Consider the following 18,094-nt stretch of genomic DNA (forward strand, 5'->3'; position numbering starts at 1 on the left):
ATGGATTGTGATAAGAATTGTATGAGCCCCCAATAAAATGATTTTTTTTAAAAGAAAGAAAGAAAGTGAGAGAAATGAAAGGACGCGTGCTGGCCAGTGGAGTCAGGATGTTCTGCAGCATCCTAAGAGCACTTAATGCAATTTCACAATTTTTAACATTCTAATTTCACTCTGAATGTCTTAACTATTTTAAACTATAATAAGAAGCAATATACTGCAATGTGTTCCATGGTACATGTTCATGCATTCAATAATCATATGAACTTGTGCTGCCAGGCAAATGTAATGCACAGCACACAGCAGCTATTTTTAGCCTATTCTTAAACACCTACCGGAGCCTGGTCACCTTTGAAGGTATTGGAACCGTTTGTAGAGGTATCACTCATTATAGAGGGGACCACTTGGCAGAAGGATTTCCTCCCCAAATTCAGTAGAGCTCCTGCCCAATTATGTAAGAATATAGAAGCAAGAACTTCATCATTTACTAGGAGTCCTGGTGTCATGTTTACACATGAGGCTGCGAACCAGAAGGTCAGCAGTTCTGAAACTACCAGCTGCTCTGCAGGAGAACGAGACTTTCTAATTCCGCAAAGAGTTACAGTCTGGGAAACCCACGGGGCCAGTTGTGCCCTGTGCTATAGCCACTGTGAGCCAAAATTGACTCGATGGCAGCGAGTCCTGAGTTTACTCCAATAGTATAAATATTTAATACCACACACACAAATGGATGTTAAGAACGTGTATAACTTTTATCATAGTGACTGCTTTCAACTTTGTATGCTCATTAAAATAGACATCAAGATTTTAATTTACAAAGGCATTTCATATTAACAAAGCATTGCTTTTATTTCTTTCATGTGCACTTTATATATGGAGGTTCACTGTGAGATTCATTCATTAAAGATTTCCACAATCAGGGGTCGAGGGGCCTGGTTGTAATACTGGAAAACTGCCATGGTAGCAGGATTTAACACTACTGATAGCCTGAACCAGATAATCCCTTATTATTGGATGCTGTTCTTAGATCCCTATTATCGGAGGCGTTGTAGAATGTTTAGCAGCATCCCTAGCCTCCGTGTACTGAACGCTTGTAGCAAGTTCTAGTCTCAGCTTGACATTCAAAAATGCCTCCAGACATGGTCAAATGTCTGCTCTGGGGCCTTACCACTCCTGTCTTGGAGGCACTGACTTGACTGATAAGTCACAGCATCACAGTTGTGGCCAGCTCCAGTAATCCCCCCATAATGTTCACCATTTCACATTTTTAAAAAAATTTGTGAATAGCAGGTAAATAAAGGGTATATTAGAGAGGTGAATTTTTTATTGTTTTATTTTATTTAGGATGTTAGAAACACCATGTTGGCCATAAAAATAATATAGCAAATGTGTGCTTTCAGATAACAAAATGTATTTGTGGTGCATTGTCCAATGAGTAAAGATGGATTATGCAATAATAAGGATAGTATGATCTCATTTTTTTAAAAGCATAGGTGTGTGTATTTACAGAGAGAGAGAAGATTTGGAAGTATGCAGACCAAGACGGTGACCACGATTGCCTCGATCATGGGGACATTCGGGTGGCTTTCATTTACTTTTTCTCTTTTTAGTTTTGTAATGAGCACACGTTGCTAACAAGAAAAATAAACATGCTTAGGAAATAATGCACCATTCACAGAGCTGCTACCCACTCATGTTTCTCCAAGGGAGAAAGCTGGGGCCGTCTGCTCCTGTAGATTTGGCCTCAGAGTAGGGTCTCTATGAGTCAGAATTGACTCAATGGTAGTGTATTTGACTGGAAGTCTGTTTCTCAGTGAAGTATAACATTGCTGAGTACACGCCAATTCAAAGTAAATCCAGACACTATTAAATATTTCTAATGACAGAGCCATCCATGTAATCCTTTCATTTCATAAATATGAAAACCTGGATCTCGAAAGAATAAGTTGGATAGTTTCATATGGTCCCAAAACTCACCTAAGGCAGACCTCAAAGAAGAACCCAGTCTCTGCTGGTAGATCACACCGATGTGAGGTGCAGTCCACTGCAGGCCAGATCGGTGCATAAAAGCGAGGCTGTTGGTTGGATACACAGGTCTGAGGAGGGGAAGGAAGAGAAGCGGAGCAAAGGATTGTTTTTCTACCATATCTGAAAAATAAAACAACTACCATCGAGTCAATGCCAACTCGTAGTGACCCTCGGGGGGAAGGAACGAAGTGTTCCTGTGGGTTTCTTAAACTAACTCTTTGCGGAATGGAGATCTTCATGTTTCTCCCTCTCTAGCATATAATGAAACATGATTATATTACCCCTTTCTATTGTGAGTGCTGTGCTGTCAGTCACAGGACGTAAAATGCCTGTGCTTCCACCGAGACAGAAGTTGCTAGAATGGTAGCCAAGTGCTGTCAAGTAGAATCTGACTCCTCGTGACGTCATCAGCGTAAAAGTAGAACTGGGCTTCATAGGATTTTCCAACAGCGATTTTTCAGAAATGCGTTGCCAGGCCTATCTTCTGAAGTACCTCTGGGGGCGGGGTACAAACCTCCACTGTGTGTTAGCAGCCCAAGACAGTAACTGTTTGCAACATCCAAGCACTCCGAAGTGGCAACCACGATGCCTACATGCACTTTGCCTGAAGCCATCCACAGGGAGCCTCAACCTTTTGTCCTAAACTAGGAAAAGCCCAACAGTATCGCCAGCAGAATGCAGATTATTTGGAAATCATTTTATAGCATTTTTAATAGAACAGGCTTTCATGATTCTTGCCAGTTTTTTATTCCAAAGTACCGTGTTGCTTATGGTTGCCATAGAAAATAAAGATAATAAAGGACACCCAGTTAAATTTCAGTTTCAAATAAAAACATTCGAAATAAATGGCAGTTGCCATTTAAGTATACCTTATGCAATATTTCGGTATAAGGATTTTAGGATAAATGCTGAAAGATGAAAACACTAGAACTTTTATACTTAAATAGTATCCCTTGGTCTCTGCTCCATGCTGTATGTAGGTGGGCAAGGGTCTTGGAGATGGATCTGACATATCTGTCTGGGCGTGAAGAATGGGAGGCACCGTAGTCAGAGAAGACGTTTTGGTTTGGGTTATGAGATTGTGAGAGGAGAAGAAAGTCGGCTCTGATGTATAATATGGATCTCCTCCTACTCCTAGACTGGCTGGACTTAAAGCAGATACAGCAGAGACATTCCTAGCATGCTAGCAAACACAAGAAGGGCCACGGGGTGATGGTTGCTCTGGTGATGACCATCATCACTGTGGAGGGAGTACTAAGATGGGACTCTGGGCTAGGAAGTCTGCACACGTGATCTCTTTCACTCCTCACAGAAGACCTATGTTGATGTTCGGGGAGTGAGGGAAATAAATGTATTAGCCAGAAGCTCCCACAGCCAGTGAACTCCCAAGTAAGATTCAATCTAAACTGACTTCCTTCAAACATTTTTGAAACAGTCCTAAAACTGATGTCCTGTTTCTGTCTGCTGCAACCATTCATGGGGACTGGAACGGCTGAAAATAAAATACCCCACCCTTTTCACATGGTCTTCTCTGTCTCCCTGGCAGGATCACCACCACGGCTGCCTGCATGATGGATCTCCGAAGGTATCCCCTGGATGAGCAAAACTGCACCCTGGAGATTGAAAGTTGTGAGTTCCTTGGGCTGGGGGAAGAAAAAGAGGGATGTGTAGCTTAATCTGCTGACCCGATTGGCAGTGAGTTGACTGGTACTGGGATATTTTTAGCTACACCACTCTGCCGACTTCTCAGGGGGATTTACAGCCTATTGACATTTTCCCTATGCTGGTGAATTCAGGGTATTTCAATGCAGCTATCTGTTTGAATTATTCAGGAAGATCTACTCAGTTTAGCGCAACAGTTTATGAGCTCATGCTTTCTCCTTCGAAGTGGTGAATGTCTCCCAGGGTTTTCCAACACCCACGCTGCATTAACAAGAGAGACCAAGCATGCAACACAAGAAGAGTGTTTGAGCGTGGTTTCGGTTCAGTAATCTGGAGCATGGTCTAGTATAGGAGTTTAGAAAAACAGCATGATGGAGTATTGTATGTGTGTCTTTCCTTGTTGGAACAAACAAGACAATAAATGGTACTTCTGCTTTGCTTCCAAAACACTGTCTGTGCTCTACTGATGGATTTTGGTGCACCCTCCAGGGCTAGTTTTCATTGATTGCCCTCTTAACAATTAAAATAGTTTACTTATGAAGAGCTAATTTGATTAGCTATCTTAGTGTTTGGTGTCCTGGTAGTGTAGTGGTTATGTGTTGGGCTGCCAAATGCAAGGTCCACAGTTCAAAACCACCAATTTCTCCAAAGGAGAAAGATGAGGCAGTCTACTGCTGTCAAGAGTTACAGTTTCAGAAACCATGGGGGCAGTTTATCCAGTCCTGTATGGTCACCATGAGTCAGTATTGGTTCCATGACGTGAGTGAGTGAGTGAGTGAGTGAGTGAGTGAGTGAGTGAGTGAGTGAGTGAGTGAAGGATCCCTGTGTTGTTTCTCAGTCATCAACTTGCAGGCATTTGATCTCTTTAATTGCAAATACCAGCCTAACATCCTGGTTTTCAGGGGTAGGGAGAAGTATTGTGGCTAATTCTGAGCAGTGTTGTCATTGTCAGTTGGTATCAAGGAGATTCTGATGCAGGGCGATCCGTATGGGCGAGGTAGAACTGCTGCATGCGATTGTCAAGGTTGTCAGCCTTCAGAAGATTGGCAGTCTTCAGAATGCCTGTCTTCCGAGGCAGTACTGGGTGATTTTGAACTGCCAATCTTTCCAGTGTCACTCAGAGCTTAACTATTTGTGTCTCCCAGCAAGTGCTATTCAGAGCATTGCCACTTACTGTAGTAAATTGAATTGCCATAGATTTCTTTATGCAAATATTTACTGTAGCTGACTGCTATATCTTTCTCCCACAGGGTAGCTGGTAGGTTCAAAATTTTTGATAGGAAGCCAAATACTTAACCACCGTGCCATCAGGGCTCTGGACTCTGATAAAGAATATGGCCTAAGAAGCCCTATGGGGCGGTTCTTTCTCCTGTAGGATTTCTAGGAGTTGGGACATCATTATCGAACATTTATTTGAGAAATGGTACAGTGGAGCCTCGGAGAAGTGAAATAAGCTACCCAGAGCCACAGAGCAAGCTAAGCCGTGAGATGAAGATTCAGTCTCAGATGATCCATTTCCCAGCATACTATCTTGCAATCCACTGTTACATAAGGGAACAGTACATCAATGATAAGAAGTATAGCATTAATTGGACTCCTTCTCAGGTTAAGTCACCCCTGAGATGGTTTGTATTCTAAAATTGACCCTGGTCAATGTCAAGATTGACCGTAGAACCTGAAGTTAGCTTTTAGTTCAAGGTCAAGGGGTTGCAGCTATGGGAAAAAAAGGTGACCTGTGGATACAGAAAACCAAAGAGATGCATCATCGACTGTACCCTAAAAAAAAAAAAATCCTCCAATGGAAAAATTATTTGGTGCTAAGATTTTACATAGTGTGTCCCTTTTTAAAAATTAAGTACACCAATGTAAAGGGATCTAAAATTTCCAGAATAATAATTTTAAGCAATAGAAAAATTAACACATGGCAATAATCTGAAGTGTAAATGAGGTTTGCTTGTTTCTACATAACCAATATTTCATTAAGTATTAGTCAGTGCTGAAATAAGTATTCATCAATTTTTTAACTCTTCATGAAAAAACATGTGTTTCACTCTTTGCTGAACAGCATTCTCTGAATTGACAATTTATCAAGACTACAACTGAGCTGTAAAGTGATTACAAATGAGAGGCTCTGGTGTCAGCTGGGGAATAAGAATGATGCAGTAGTCATTTCACTGATGGCAGATTGAGCCAATCACACTTTTATGACCAACCGAGTGGAAAATTTGCCTACCTTACAGATTTTACTAGTTTGTGTGCCCTTCCCTAACCACCCCAAGAGTGGGGAAATGTGTCCCTTGGTTGGGTCCTCAGGGACAAATTAAAGATGTTTGTTATTCTTTAATGTCATCTAATCAAGTAAAATTGGAAACCCCATCAAGGCTTGTTAAATTGAAAATTTTCTTGATCTTGGAACAGATTCATAGCTTCATAGCCCTGGGGTGCTATAAAATGAGTTAATGGCAGATAGAAAAAAATCAATCAAGGAACTGAGGGTAAAGAAGCTTGTGATTTTGAAATCAATAAAGCTATCATGTGGAGGTTTGATAGCCACAAGCTTAATGAAGAAATGGAAAGTGCTTGGCATAACAATCATGGAGGAGTTGGCCCCTTCTCCAGTTTTCTACAGCAGTCATTGAAGGATAGCTCCACCTATCCTCTCTCTATCTCGATCTCTCTCCATTCCCCACCAATTACAGGGCTTATATCGCTGTGTTCCTGTCCATCTTCCCATAAACTTCCTTACAGCCTTACCATTGTAAGCTTCGCATAGTTCTGAGAATGAGGTGCTTCCAGCCATTTCATCGGTTCAGCCTGCCCCTCGCATCAGGATTCCATCACCACCTTCCTCGTAGGGGCACTGGTGATCTCAAAGTCACATGCACAACTGCTCTTAGTCTGTCGCATCCTCAGTCACACCCACTCTATAAGTTCATTTTTGATGACCTAAACAGGCTGAAATTTCCTCTCAGCGTAAAACCGCACCCCCAGAAGTTCAATAAGCTGCTCTATAATATCTTTACTTTACTCTTGGCTACAGCTTTGAAAAACGAGTCTATTGTCTATTCGTTGAACTTCTCAACCTATTGTGACCCGAAACCTACCTACCTTCCTCTTATCTCCACTGAAATGGTTCTTAGAAAGCTCCATACCATAGGTTCCAATAATTCCCAAAAGTATATCTCTAGCTCACATCTCTCTTCTGATATCCAAATTGAAATATGTAACACTCTCCTTGTCATATAAACTTTTGGATTTCAAACTTAATTTGCCCAAAAGTGAACTACTGATTTTCCCTCCCAAGTCAGTTTCTTTTCCAATCTCCATACTCTCGTATTCAACCCAAATCCTAGGAATAATGATAGACACATTGTTCTCCAGCCAACCCATTGTCAAGTTCTGTTCAATCTACCTGCAAAATATTACTTAAATATTTCCACTTCTTACCATTCATCTTACCTGAACTTCCATAGTCATTTTTTTAACTTTCACTCGTGACTGTCTCCCACTCATTCTCTGCTCAGTCTCCAGAGTGACCTTCCCAAGATATAAATTGAATTATATTACTTCTCTGCTTGAAAAAATTGTAAAGACTTCCCTTTCTACTTACACAACTAACTGTCCAAACTTCCTAATTTGACTTTCAAGATCTGATGGAATCCGTCTCCCCTCCATGTAGCCAATCTCATCTATGGCCATGTTTCCCTTGCTTAGTACACTAAATTGCAACACTAGGGATTTCTTTCCCTTGACTTCAGGCCAAGCTTTGTATCCATTGACCTTCACCCTGACATGGATTAATAAACAAAGTAACCATGGGCTTACTTACTCATCTCTAGTGCACAGTTTCACGTGGGGCTCTCTGCAGATCCGTAAGGAAGCACAGGGGAACCTGGGCCTGCTGTGCTTGCCGACTATGTTCTCCAGCAGGGATGGTGCACTTGAAAAGAGGCTTTGATTCTGTAGGAAGGTGCTGTGGGGTTGGAAGAGAAACAGATGCCAGCCCTCCCTAACTAGAAGCAGAATCTTTTATGTACTAAAAAAAGGTGAAATTATTCACCTCAGAGGAGTAATAAGCACCAAGATGCCCGTGCTTACCTTGCTTGTTGAGTACTCGGATAGAGTTCTCCATTTGTACCTTTGGAGTGAAATGCTTTCCGCCACCATGGCTTTCTGCTTCTTCCCCGTTAGTTCCAGCCGAGGCTGCCACCTCTAATGAAGGCCACCTGGGGAGCCCATCTGAATTTGGAACAGCTAGTGGTACTCTTCCAAAATCTTGTGTGTTTCACGTACGAGAAGCCTTCAAAAAATATACGGAAAAAAGGAATTAGAACAGAATGAGACTTTTCCGGGAACGTCTAAAACGCCCTGGGGAGCATCCAAGAGCGTTTGTTTCTTTGCGTATGGCTGTGCTCCCCTCTGTGCACTCTCGGTGCCACCAGGAACGGGCTCACTGCTTTGTTCACCATCTAATCAACTATGCCCAGCTTTATACCTTTCAATAAATATTTGTGAGTGAATGTACATTACGTTTCTTTATTCTACACTCTTCAAGTCTTTGGGATGTTGGAAATTAAGTCTAGTTTTAATTTTTTTCAAATAGGATTTGGGGAAGGAAGGTTCATCTTGTAATCAAACATTATTTTGCTCATATAATTTCAGGTCCATGCTTTAAGACTACCTCAAAAGTTGAGATTGTAAATGTCTTGACCAAGAACCAGATTGTAGGACACCTAACATTTTAATTACATTAGGAATCTTAATAGGCTGGGAATGTAATTACTGTTTTGTCTCACCACGAGTCATTGTTTATACACCTCTTGCCTGAATTATTACCAAGTTATCAAGCAAAGTTAACTTTTAGTGTTACCTGATTACTTTTTTAAAATGTGGTTCAGCACTTCTCAACCTAGGGATTACCTTAACGTATTCAGTTTAATGAGCCTAAGACGCGATCTTTCTGTTAGCCTCTGACTATTCTGTTCATGTTAATTTAAGTGTCTCTTTGGCAACAAACATGTATACAGAATGTCAAGCATTAGTGATACTTGAGCATTTCCAAAAGTAAAATTCTCTTGTCTATGAAAAGAATGAATGATAACAAAAATGTATTTTCCCAATAAGATGGCCTCACTTCTCTGAGAAAAGTTAAATCTTGCTGAATATAATTTAAAAATGGTTGCAGTAGTACATCCAGAGCAAACTGGCAGAAAATTAAGCCAGATTTATAAGAGGATATAGAATGAGCTAGTATTGCTGACACCAATTGGATCTTGGCTGCAATACCAGACAGATGTTTACTTGCATTTTATTGACTGCAAACAAGGAATTCACCTGTGAAGCTCATGGCAGATTATGGCTAAGATTGCATAGAACAGAGATCCCAGAACATTTCCTTGTGCTCATGCAGACCCTATGCATGGACTAAAAGGCACATTCAAACAGAACCAAGGATATTTACTGTGCAGCTTAGAATAAGGAAAGGGGAGTGTCAGGCTGTACTTTTTCACTTCACATGAAGCGTTCAATCTAGAGATTGAGCAAAATATCTGAACTCTATGAAGAACATCGTATCAGAATAGGGGAAACACTACTTAACAACCTGTGATATGCAAATGACAAAAAAATCCTTGCTTGCTGAAAATAAAGAGGATTAAACCGTTTATGATGAAGATCAGAGACTGTAGCCTTCAGCACAGATTGTACTTAGACATAAAGAAAACAAAACTCTTAGAAACTGGATTCATAAGCAACACCCTAATAAACGCTGAAACATCCTAAAAAATGCTGAAATTGTCAAGTATTTCATGACTTTTTAACCACAGTCAACCTCCATAGAGGCATCCATCAAGAAATCAAATAACCTATATTGCATTGAGCAAATATGATGGAAAAGATAGATGTCGCCATGAGGAGTGGCCTGACTCAAGCCATGGTATCCTCAATTTCCTAATAAAACTATGAAAGCTGGACAAAGACTAAATGCCCTTGCATTCTGATGTTGATGAATAAAGTTTATTCTACCATGAACTGCTGAAGAATGAGCAAATCTGATTTAGAAGAATTACGGTCATCAGACTCCTTAAAAGTAAAGACAGTGAGACTTCATCTCCCTTCCTTTGGGCCTGTCATCAGGAGGGACCAGTCCTTAGACAAGGGCTCAAGCCTGATAGTGGGTCAGGTAAAAATGGATAGAATGGTTACACCAATGGACTCAGATGTGGCAGCCATGGTGAGGATGACCCAGGATCGGGCCGTGCTCCATCCTGTTATGCACAGGTCGCTACAAGTTGGAACTGACCCAACAGCACCTGCCAATAACCATGAAGAGTCCTTTACACAAGAAATCTTTGGAAATGTTAAGTGCTATATTTTATAGTTATGTACCATGTTAGATTAACAAATTATTATCAAAATAAGTATAGTGTCCAGACATGGGACATAAATGCTTCCACAAAGTGTTGCCCTGCTATGACCCCATCTGGAGACCCATATCCAGCTCTTGACACCCTATTAAGATCATTTCATTTAAAAGGAGGAGATTAAGCTACATGAAGAGAAGATTTTGATGAGGTATGACTTCAATTTCTGAATATTTGCAAAACTATTATACTAAAGAGAAATCTTATATTCAGTGTTGCCTGGTGTCTTAGTTCTCTAGTGCTGCTGCTACAGAAATACTACAAGGGCACAGCTTTGAAGAACCACAAAAACAAATGCACTACCATCGAGTTGAGTTTATTAGATTCCAACTGCTTGCGGTCCCCAGAGGACCTGCCGAGGTTTCCAAGAGCCGACTCTGTGGATTGCAGATCGACATGTAATCACGAGGCCACCAGGGCTCCTCAGTTTTAAAGCACAGACTATGTGTTCTCACAGCTCAGCAGGCCAGAAGTCTAATTTCAGAAGACTGGGTTAGAGGCAGGCTCTCTCTGTGTCAGCTCACTGAGAAGGTCTTTTCCCCTTTCACTGACTGTCATCCTGGAAGGTCCTCAGTCCCTGCCTGACCTTCATGTGACACCTACCATCTCTCATTTGTGCTTCAACTCCTCTATTTAATCTACTTCTTTATAACTCAGAAGTGATTAGGTTTAGAACACATCCTACCTACATATGGGCTGATTAGCATATAAAAAAACCATATTTCCAAATATGATTAGATGCACAGGTCAGGATTCTGGCCCATATTGGAGTTAGGGGTATGATTCAATCTATAACACCCCGAGTGCTAGATCTGAACCAGTTCGACTCAACTCAACCAGCATTTCTTCTTTTTTAAAAAAATGCAGTTGTTTTGTTGAAAATATACGCAGCGAACCACACACCAATGCAGCAATTTCTAGGTGTACAAGTCAGTGAAACTGATTATATTCAGAGTGCCGCAAACGTCTTGTTTCCTTTTTCTGAGTTCTCCCTCCTCTATTAACACAAGATCACAGTTCCCTAAGATTCCTGTCTCATCTTCTGAGTTGCTCTTGTCAAGTTGCCCCCATGTAAATAAATCTTAAAAGAGAATAAAGCTCAAGACAGACATTATTTGCTAATTAAGTTAAGCTACTGTTTGGTTTTAGGCAACCAGTATTTCTTAAGCAATGACCATGTGTTCTGAGGAAGCCCTCGTAATACAGCAGCAACTAAGTAAACAGGTGGGCAAAAGTTGCAGCCAGATAGAATTGGGATTTAAGTAGAGGTGCTTATCCATGAAATACATCCTGCCTTGAGAAGCACTTCCTCTCCAAGGGAGACACATATACTAAAATTAAACAGTCACGCACAGTAAAAATATAGAAGATATTACTCATGGAGAGGCCAGTGGATCATGTGGCCTTAAAGATGTCTTTTAGCCCTGAAATCTAGGACTCTGGGATATTCAGTTTAGTTACATCACCAGTAAATTAGTTTATGTGCTTTCCCACAATATTGACTTTAAGGGAATTCTGATTTATAAAGGAAATTAGAATATAGAAAAAAAGAATCATGAACACTTGGACATAAAAGTACTCACAAGATAAATATGAAATATAGGATAATTACAAGCAAAAGCTTTTGAACTATTCTTACTTTATTGCTGCCTGCCAAATCATTATTTCTGATCTGGAATAATTTAAAAATAGCATCTACAACACGCAGAACACTTTCTATTCACGAATGCTAAACACCCAAAATAACAGAAGTAAATTGAACTTCATGAATGATTCATGACTTCCCTTGCTTTGTGTCCCCATTGTCAAGGAAATTAGCAGCACTGGATATCTCCTTAGATAAATTTGATTTTGCCATATTCAGTAGACTACTTAATGAAAATGAATATTTCACATTTGTGTTCATAGAAATGTTAATGAATTTTAGTGCCTGTAGCTTTTTTGATGAACAGAAGGGTGGGAGTAGGGAGGAAGGAAATATTTTCTGAATTAATATATTCCTTTTTTTCCCCAGACTGCTGCTTTGAAATGGGAAAAATCAGTCTTTGAAAAGTCTCTGATCTCTCAAAGTTTTAAAATCCTAGTTGGTGGGGAAATGGTAGAGTAGCTTTTTATGAAAATTTAGTTTTATAGTCAATTTGAGATAGATAAATTGATTGCTGCCCATCAAGTTGACTCTGAGGCTAGGGGACCCTACGTACAACAGAACAAAATGTTGGGTTATCTATACAATTGCAAGACTGTTGGAGTCCACCATTGAAACCACCATTCCAATTCATCAATGAAGGGTCCCCCTCACCCTCGTTGACTTTATCCTTCTCCAGCTGTAAATCCCTCCTGATGGCATGTCCAAAGCAAGTCAGTAAAGCAAAGTTCTCTGAGGATGTGTAGAGGTTTGTTGGATACTTTTTAGAAGTAGATTTCCAGGCCTTTCTCCATAGTCTGTTTTTGTGTGGACCTCTATGACACCTCTGCACCATGGGTGACCTTGCTGGTATTTGAAATACTCACAGCATAGCTTTCAGCCATTCTGATACAGCAAACTGACAGATGACTGCTAAAATATGACTAACGTTCACCTTATTGATGTTCACGTCTACCCTATCAACAGCTCGAGTTTTTGGTTTGTTTCGTGCGGTACATGAGAATGATTGTATACGTTGAGTTAGGTAGCCCTGGGCCACAGGTTTGGTTAGAGGAAAGGTTTTGCTCACCCTGATCCTCTGTTGGGTTGCCATTGTGTTAGCAGGTTCCTGGTTACTTCAGACCCAGGTGAACTCTATGCACAACAGTATGAAACACTGTCTGCTTCTGCACCACCCTCACACCTGTTCCTGTGCGTGAGTTCATTGCCGCTAAGGAGCATTCTGGCTGTACATCTTCCAAGACATATGTGTTTTTCCTTTGGCAGTCCGTTATACTTTCAAGATTGCTTTGCCAGTACCATTTTTCAAAGGCATTCATTTTTCTCTGCACTTCTTTACACCATGTCCAATTGCTGAGATCTGCACTAATAGAAATTAAAGCTACACATTTTCTATATGCTTCATTATCATATTCAGTGAAAAAAAAAAGTGCTAATTTTTCAAGATCTGAGATTAATGACTCCTGGACAGTACTTGACATCGACAACCATGTGGATTAGCATGGGTGCCTTTAAAAAGGCCGTCTTGGAGATGAACTTTCACAAGTTTTGGGGGAACTAAAATGACTTTGATGAAGAGCAAATGAAAAACATATAAAATGTATCAACGTTAAATAAAATTTGTGAAATAAAAACCTACACACTGTAGAAAGTATATATGTATATATACATGTGTGTATGTATATGTGCGTATATATATATAATTTTTCCATCCTTGCCTCTAAGAAACACTCTTGCCGTACTTCTCCGAAGGTAGATTTGCTTCTCCTTTTGGCAGGCCACAGTATTTTTAGTATTCTTCACCAACAGCACAATTCAAACCCATTGATTCATTTTTGGTCTTCATGATTCAATGCCCAACTTTGACATGCATAGGAGGCAATTGAAGATACAATGGCTAGGATCAGGCACACCCTAGTCCTCAAAGTAACATCTTTGCTTTTTAACACTCTAAAGGGGGTCTTGTTCAGCATATTTACCCAATACAAAAAGTCTTGATATTTTGATTGCTTTTTCCATTACTCACAATTGAGATCTAAACCACTAGGATTGGTTGTATTTTCCTGAGAGAGATTTACTTGGTTATTCATATGACTCTCATCCATTTATAGACAGAGAACTATATGAAAAACTACATAATGCATTTTAATTGCTTCATACTTATTTCTAAGACCAAAGAACTTAAAAAGGGAACTTCTAAAATATATTGATTCCATGGCTCTACATTAGACATTATACCATTATAGTATAGCCTGATTTATGCAAAGTAGCTCCTGCTAGAAACTTTTTCTTAAGCTTGCTAGGTGAGTTTAATATGCATCCAAGTTTGAGACCTCTAACGCTGTCCTGCTTTGCTTTTCTGCTCCTATCTTTTTCTTTAACCTTCTCTTCGAATGTACCATGTTCTCTATATAAGAAGCAGAAGTGAAACACAGAAGTGAGAGGAGAAGTATAAAACAGAACAGAATAGCATGCTTTAAGAAGAAAGACATCATTGAAATAAGCAAAGGAAATACTTTTAAATGATTTTTCCTTTATGTTCTCTGAAGAGCTCCCCAACAAAAATATATGCCTTGAAATCAATAAGTGGTTAGAGCAAGGGCCTCTGCTATTCAGATCCACGTAATAAGTCAAGTAGTTAGAGGATGCTGTTCTATTTAAAAGGCCCCCCTATACAATAATATGTAGTAATTAATATGGATGTGAGGAAGTGGCATAAGGACCATATATGACCTCCTCCAGCTGCACAAGGGGGAAAGAGAATCCAACTCCATATTCTCCTGGGAATGATACCTATGATGCAAGGGTCAGGCATATCCCATCCCTCTTGTCTTATCCTGACAACAACCATCCCTCCCAGGGTATTTTACCTCTCTACTGGCTTTGATAACCCCTTGCAATAGACACACAGAAGGCAAAGAAAATACTCACAATTATGGGAATTTATTAGGGAAGTTAACAGCTTACCACATGCCAGAATCAGAAAACATTGAGGACATAATGTTTTGTTCACAACCGTCTCTCTCTGGCCCTCAGTTACCCAATCATGTATCCACCTGGCCATTGCCCCACTTGGACAACTGTTGCAAAGCTCCTCTAGAACAGTTAAAGTCCTGCAGAGTATCCCACTCTGCAAGGCAGCCTCCTGCCCGAAGGCACCCCCTTTACTTGTTCCATGGATGGAGCAATCTGCAGCTCTATCTGGTGATCTCAGTGCTGTAACATCTGTGGCTGCTGCTGCAGTGACCACTTCACACTGGGCTACCACCTCTTCAAGCACAAATCCGGAGCATGCTACACTGCTAGCTTGTCATTCTTGATGGTCTTGGAATTCTCTGTTCTTACTTCTGTGGTGGCTCAATTTTATACCCAGCAGAATGACAAAACTGACCAATCCCTGTGGTCAAGTCCTCCACAGCTATTTGCATGCTCCCACTCAGTGACTTAGTGGGAGTTACAAAGACCACGGATAGAAAAGCCACCACAGGAAACAGCGAGACATTAATTTGTATAATGACATTGTGAGAAATATAATGATCTACTGGGGCAAGAAAGGCACGGTGATCGCCTGCTTTCATAACTGTGCTAGTCAGATACTATGTCAACTTGAATTTGTATGAAAGTGGAGGTGTGGATTCCAATCTGCCAATCAGGTCACAGCCTGATGATGTCTCCTGGGAGGTATGGCCTTTTTATAAGAGAGACGCTAGAATCCCATCTCTCGCTCTGCCCCATTCATTTCCCTGCTTGCTGGGACTCTATGTCTGCCTCCAAGAGTGACCCCATGTGGGCCACCTGACTCTGAAAACCGTCAGCACCCTTCCATGTGTCCGCTGACCTTGGATCCATGTGGCTCTTCACCCCCCTGATGTGTGATCTTCCTGCATCCTGTTTCAGCTTTCTGTATCATCAGCCTGCAGGGACATGAGTCTTATGGGAGATCCAGCCACCACTGGACCCATGGACTTAAGTTGGGCTGGGCTAGGATACTTCCCTGATATAAGATGACTTCTTGATATCAAGTTTTTTCAAATACATATATGAATGTCACTGATTTTGTTTCTGCAGACAACACAGTATAACACAATAACATACTCTTTCTAGTGTCAAAAACAAAAAAATTAATACATGGTATTATACTGAATACACAGTAACTGACATTACAGCAATAGTCTGTTAAACCAAAATATAGCACAACCTACCCTTGTAACCATAAAAGGTATGTAATAATAATTTCTATGTTGCTCTTCACGCCCTACAGACCCTGTCCCATGAGCACTGACTGTGTTCATTTTGCTTTCTCACAGACTTCCCACTAGATGGATCATATTGATTGCAAATGTATTGCCTTCTCAATGCCTAGGCTATGGAAGCAGAAGTTTAGTAGTAGAAGTCTTGTGTTGTATAATGAATACCCAAGAGTAATTTCCAGCCAATCTACCTTATGCCTCATGTCAATGGAGGCTTGCAACTTGCTATGATGTTCAATTTGTCCCAGCAGAACTTACAGGCAATTATGAATTAGGAAGAAAAATGTGATGACATACTTCCAAAACTGAACAATAAAACCCTATAAATCACAACCAGTCCTGGGGATGGATGGCGCAGGCCTGAACAGCATGCAGTTGCTCATGGGTTTTCATGAGTTTAGGGCTGACTTAGTAGCTACATGACAGCAGCTAACAGCACCTTCAACAAACAAGAATATGTTCACTGATGATACCATAAATGTGGTATAACGTACATAATCTGTTGTCAATTTGAGACTTAAGAGTGAAGGGGTGGAGTTTAATTTGTCAATCAGAACGCAGCTTGATGACCTCACTGGGAGTCACTAAAAAGATAAATAGCTCACTGGAGGTGGGACACATGCTCACTATCTGGAGACATGCTTGCTGGCAAGACACATGGAGATATACTAAAGCCCTGCAGTTGGAGGAACCACGTGAAGACCCCTGCCAGCATTGAGATGTTTCCCCTGTCACTGGATCCACAAGACTTTCCACCCACTGGCTTGTGATCTTCCTGCATTTGGCGTCATTGCCTGTGTTGCATGAGTCTGAAGGGGAATTTATAGATTGGTGTTGGATATATGGGCTAATATCAGACTTATGGATTTAAACTGGACTGGGCTGGGATGCTTTCTCAATATTCATTTGCTCTTGTATATAAAGCTCTTTCTTATACACATCTGAGTCTCCCTGGATTTGTTTCTCTAGTCAACCCGTTGTTACACAATATGGTGCCTTGGGAGTGGGGTATTAGAGAAACAAATGAAGATGGAGAGTGAGTGCTTGTTTGACCTCTGCCTCACAGTAGTTTTACTTCTTTGCCTAGCCAGAGGTCAGATATGTCCATGCAGTTTACTGGGTTGTGTTCTGAAAAGAATACGGGAAGTTAAAGTTTGATTATTTTGTTTGGTTGTTGCCTTTGGTTATTCCTGTTTGAAATGGAGAAAATTAATGTGACTAATGTATATTCTGAGCTCAAGGGGCAAAAATGCTGCCTAGAGAAAAATGGCTCATAGAAGGTCAAAATGGCTGACAGAAAGGATAGCACTGACTTGATGCTGTCAGAGGCCTAATCTCAAATTTTGTATCAATAGAAGAGTTTAGATAAGGATTTAGATAAGCTAAATAAGGATGAACTTGACTATTTTAAGAATTGAGTTTTAAGAATCTGATTCTATTTTGTTTATACTGACTTCTTCTGCTTCTTGTTGTTGATATAATGATTGATAGGAATTATTATTGGGAAGTATGAAAATAGAAATATTATAAACTCACTTGCCTTAGCCATTAAAATTTGAATCTTTAAGTGGGTTAGGACATGCCTGAAAAGAAGGGTTGAAAAGATAAGCCCCACCCAGTGCTTCGGATTACTCAATACATTTGCATTCCAAAAGACTTGCCTAGAGGGCTGTTGACAGATTAAGAAAGAGGAACTCTTTGGATTTTTAAATTTTGAACTAGTGATTTTTATCAGAAGCTGGAAAAAATCTGGACCATGATGAAAACTGTCCACTCGAGAACTGAACAGTTAAAGAGAGCCTGTGGGCAGGCTAAAATGTTTGCTAGGTGACTACCTGGATGCACTTGTTGAGTGGAAGTGAGAGAAATGCAGCAATAAAGATATGGTTGAGTTTGGCCACTGACACAATGGACCTGGTTTACAGGAACTAGAGAAGAAGATGAGAGGGATTGACTGGTCTGAAGTTCATTACCTAGCCCAAGGGGGCTAGGGTTGTTGAGAATTTGGGATGGGGACCATGGTCTAAAGGCAAGGCAGCTAATGGGCACCCTGGTGAGGCTAAGTGAGGAATCCCACACTGAGTTGACCA

General features: G+C 40.6%; 1 protein-coding gene across 1 annotated transcript in view; it reads left to right on the plus strand.

The window, feature by feature from the left end:
* The window catches only part of GABRB1 (gamma-aminobutyric acid type A receptor subunit beta1), a 522,015-nt gene that overhangs the window by 372,676 nt on the left and 131,245 nt on the right, over positions 1-18,094 (plus strand). The window contains exon 5 of the mRNA XM_004706270.2: positions 3,572-3,654. Within this exon, the coding sequence (XP_004706327.1) occupies positions 3,572-3,654 (83 nt within the window). The remainder of the gene's footprint in view (positions 1-3,571; positions 3,655-18,094) is intronic.

Source organism: Echinops telfairi, unplaced genomic scaffold (genome assembly GCF_000313985.2).
Source record: "Echinops telfairi isolate 266 unplaced genomic scaffold, ASM31398v2 ScPeMD7_7468;HRSCAF=8506_0, whole genome shotgun sequence".
Lineage (NCBI taxonomy): Eukaryota > Metazoa > Chordata > Mammalia > Afrosoricida > Tenrecidae > Echinops > Echinops telfairi.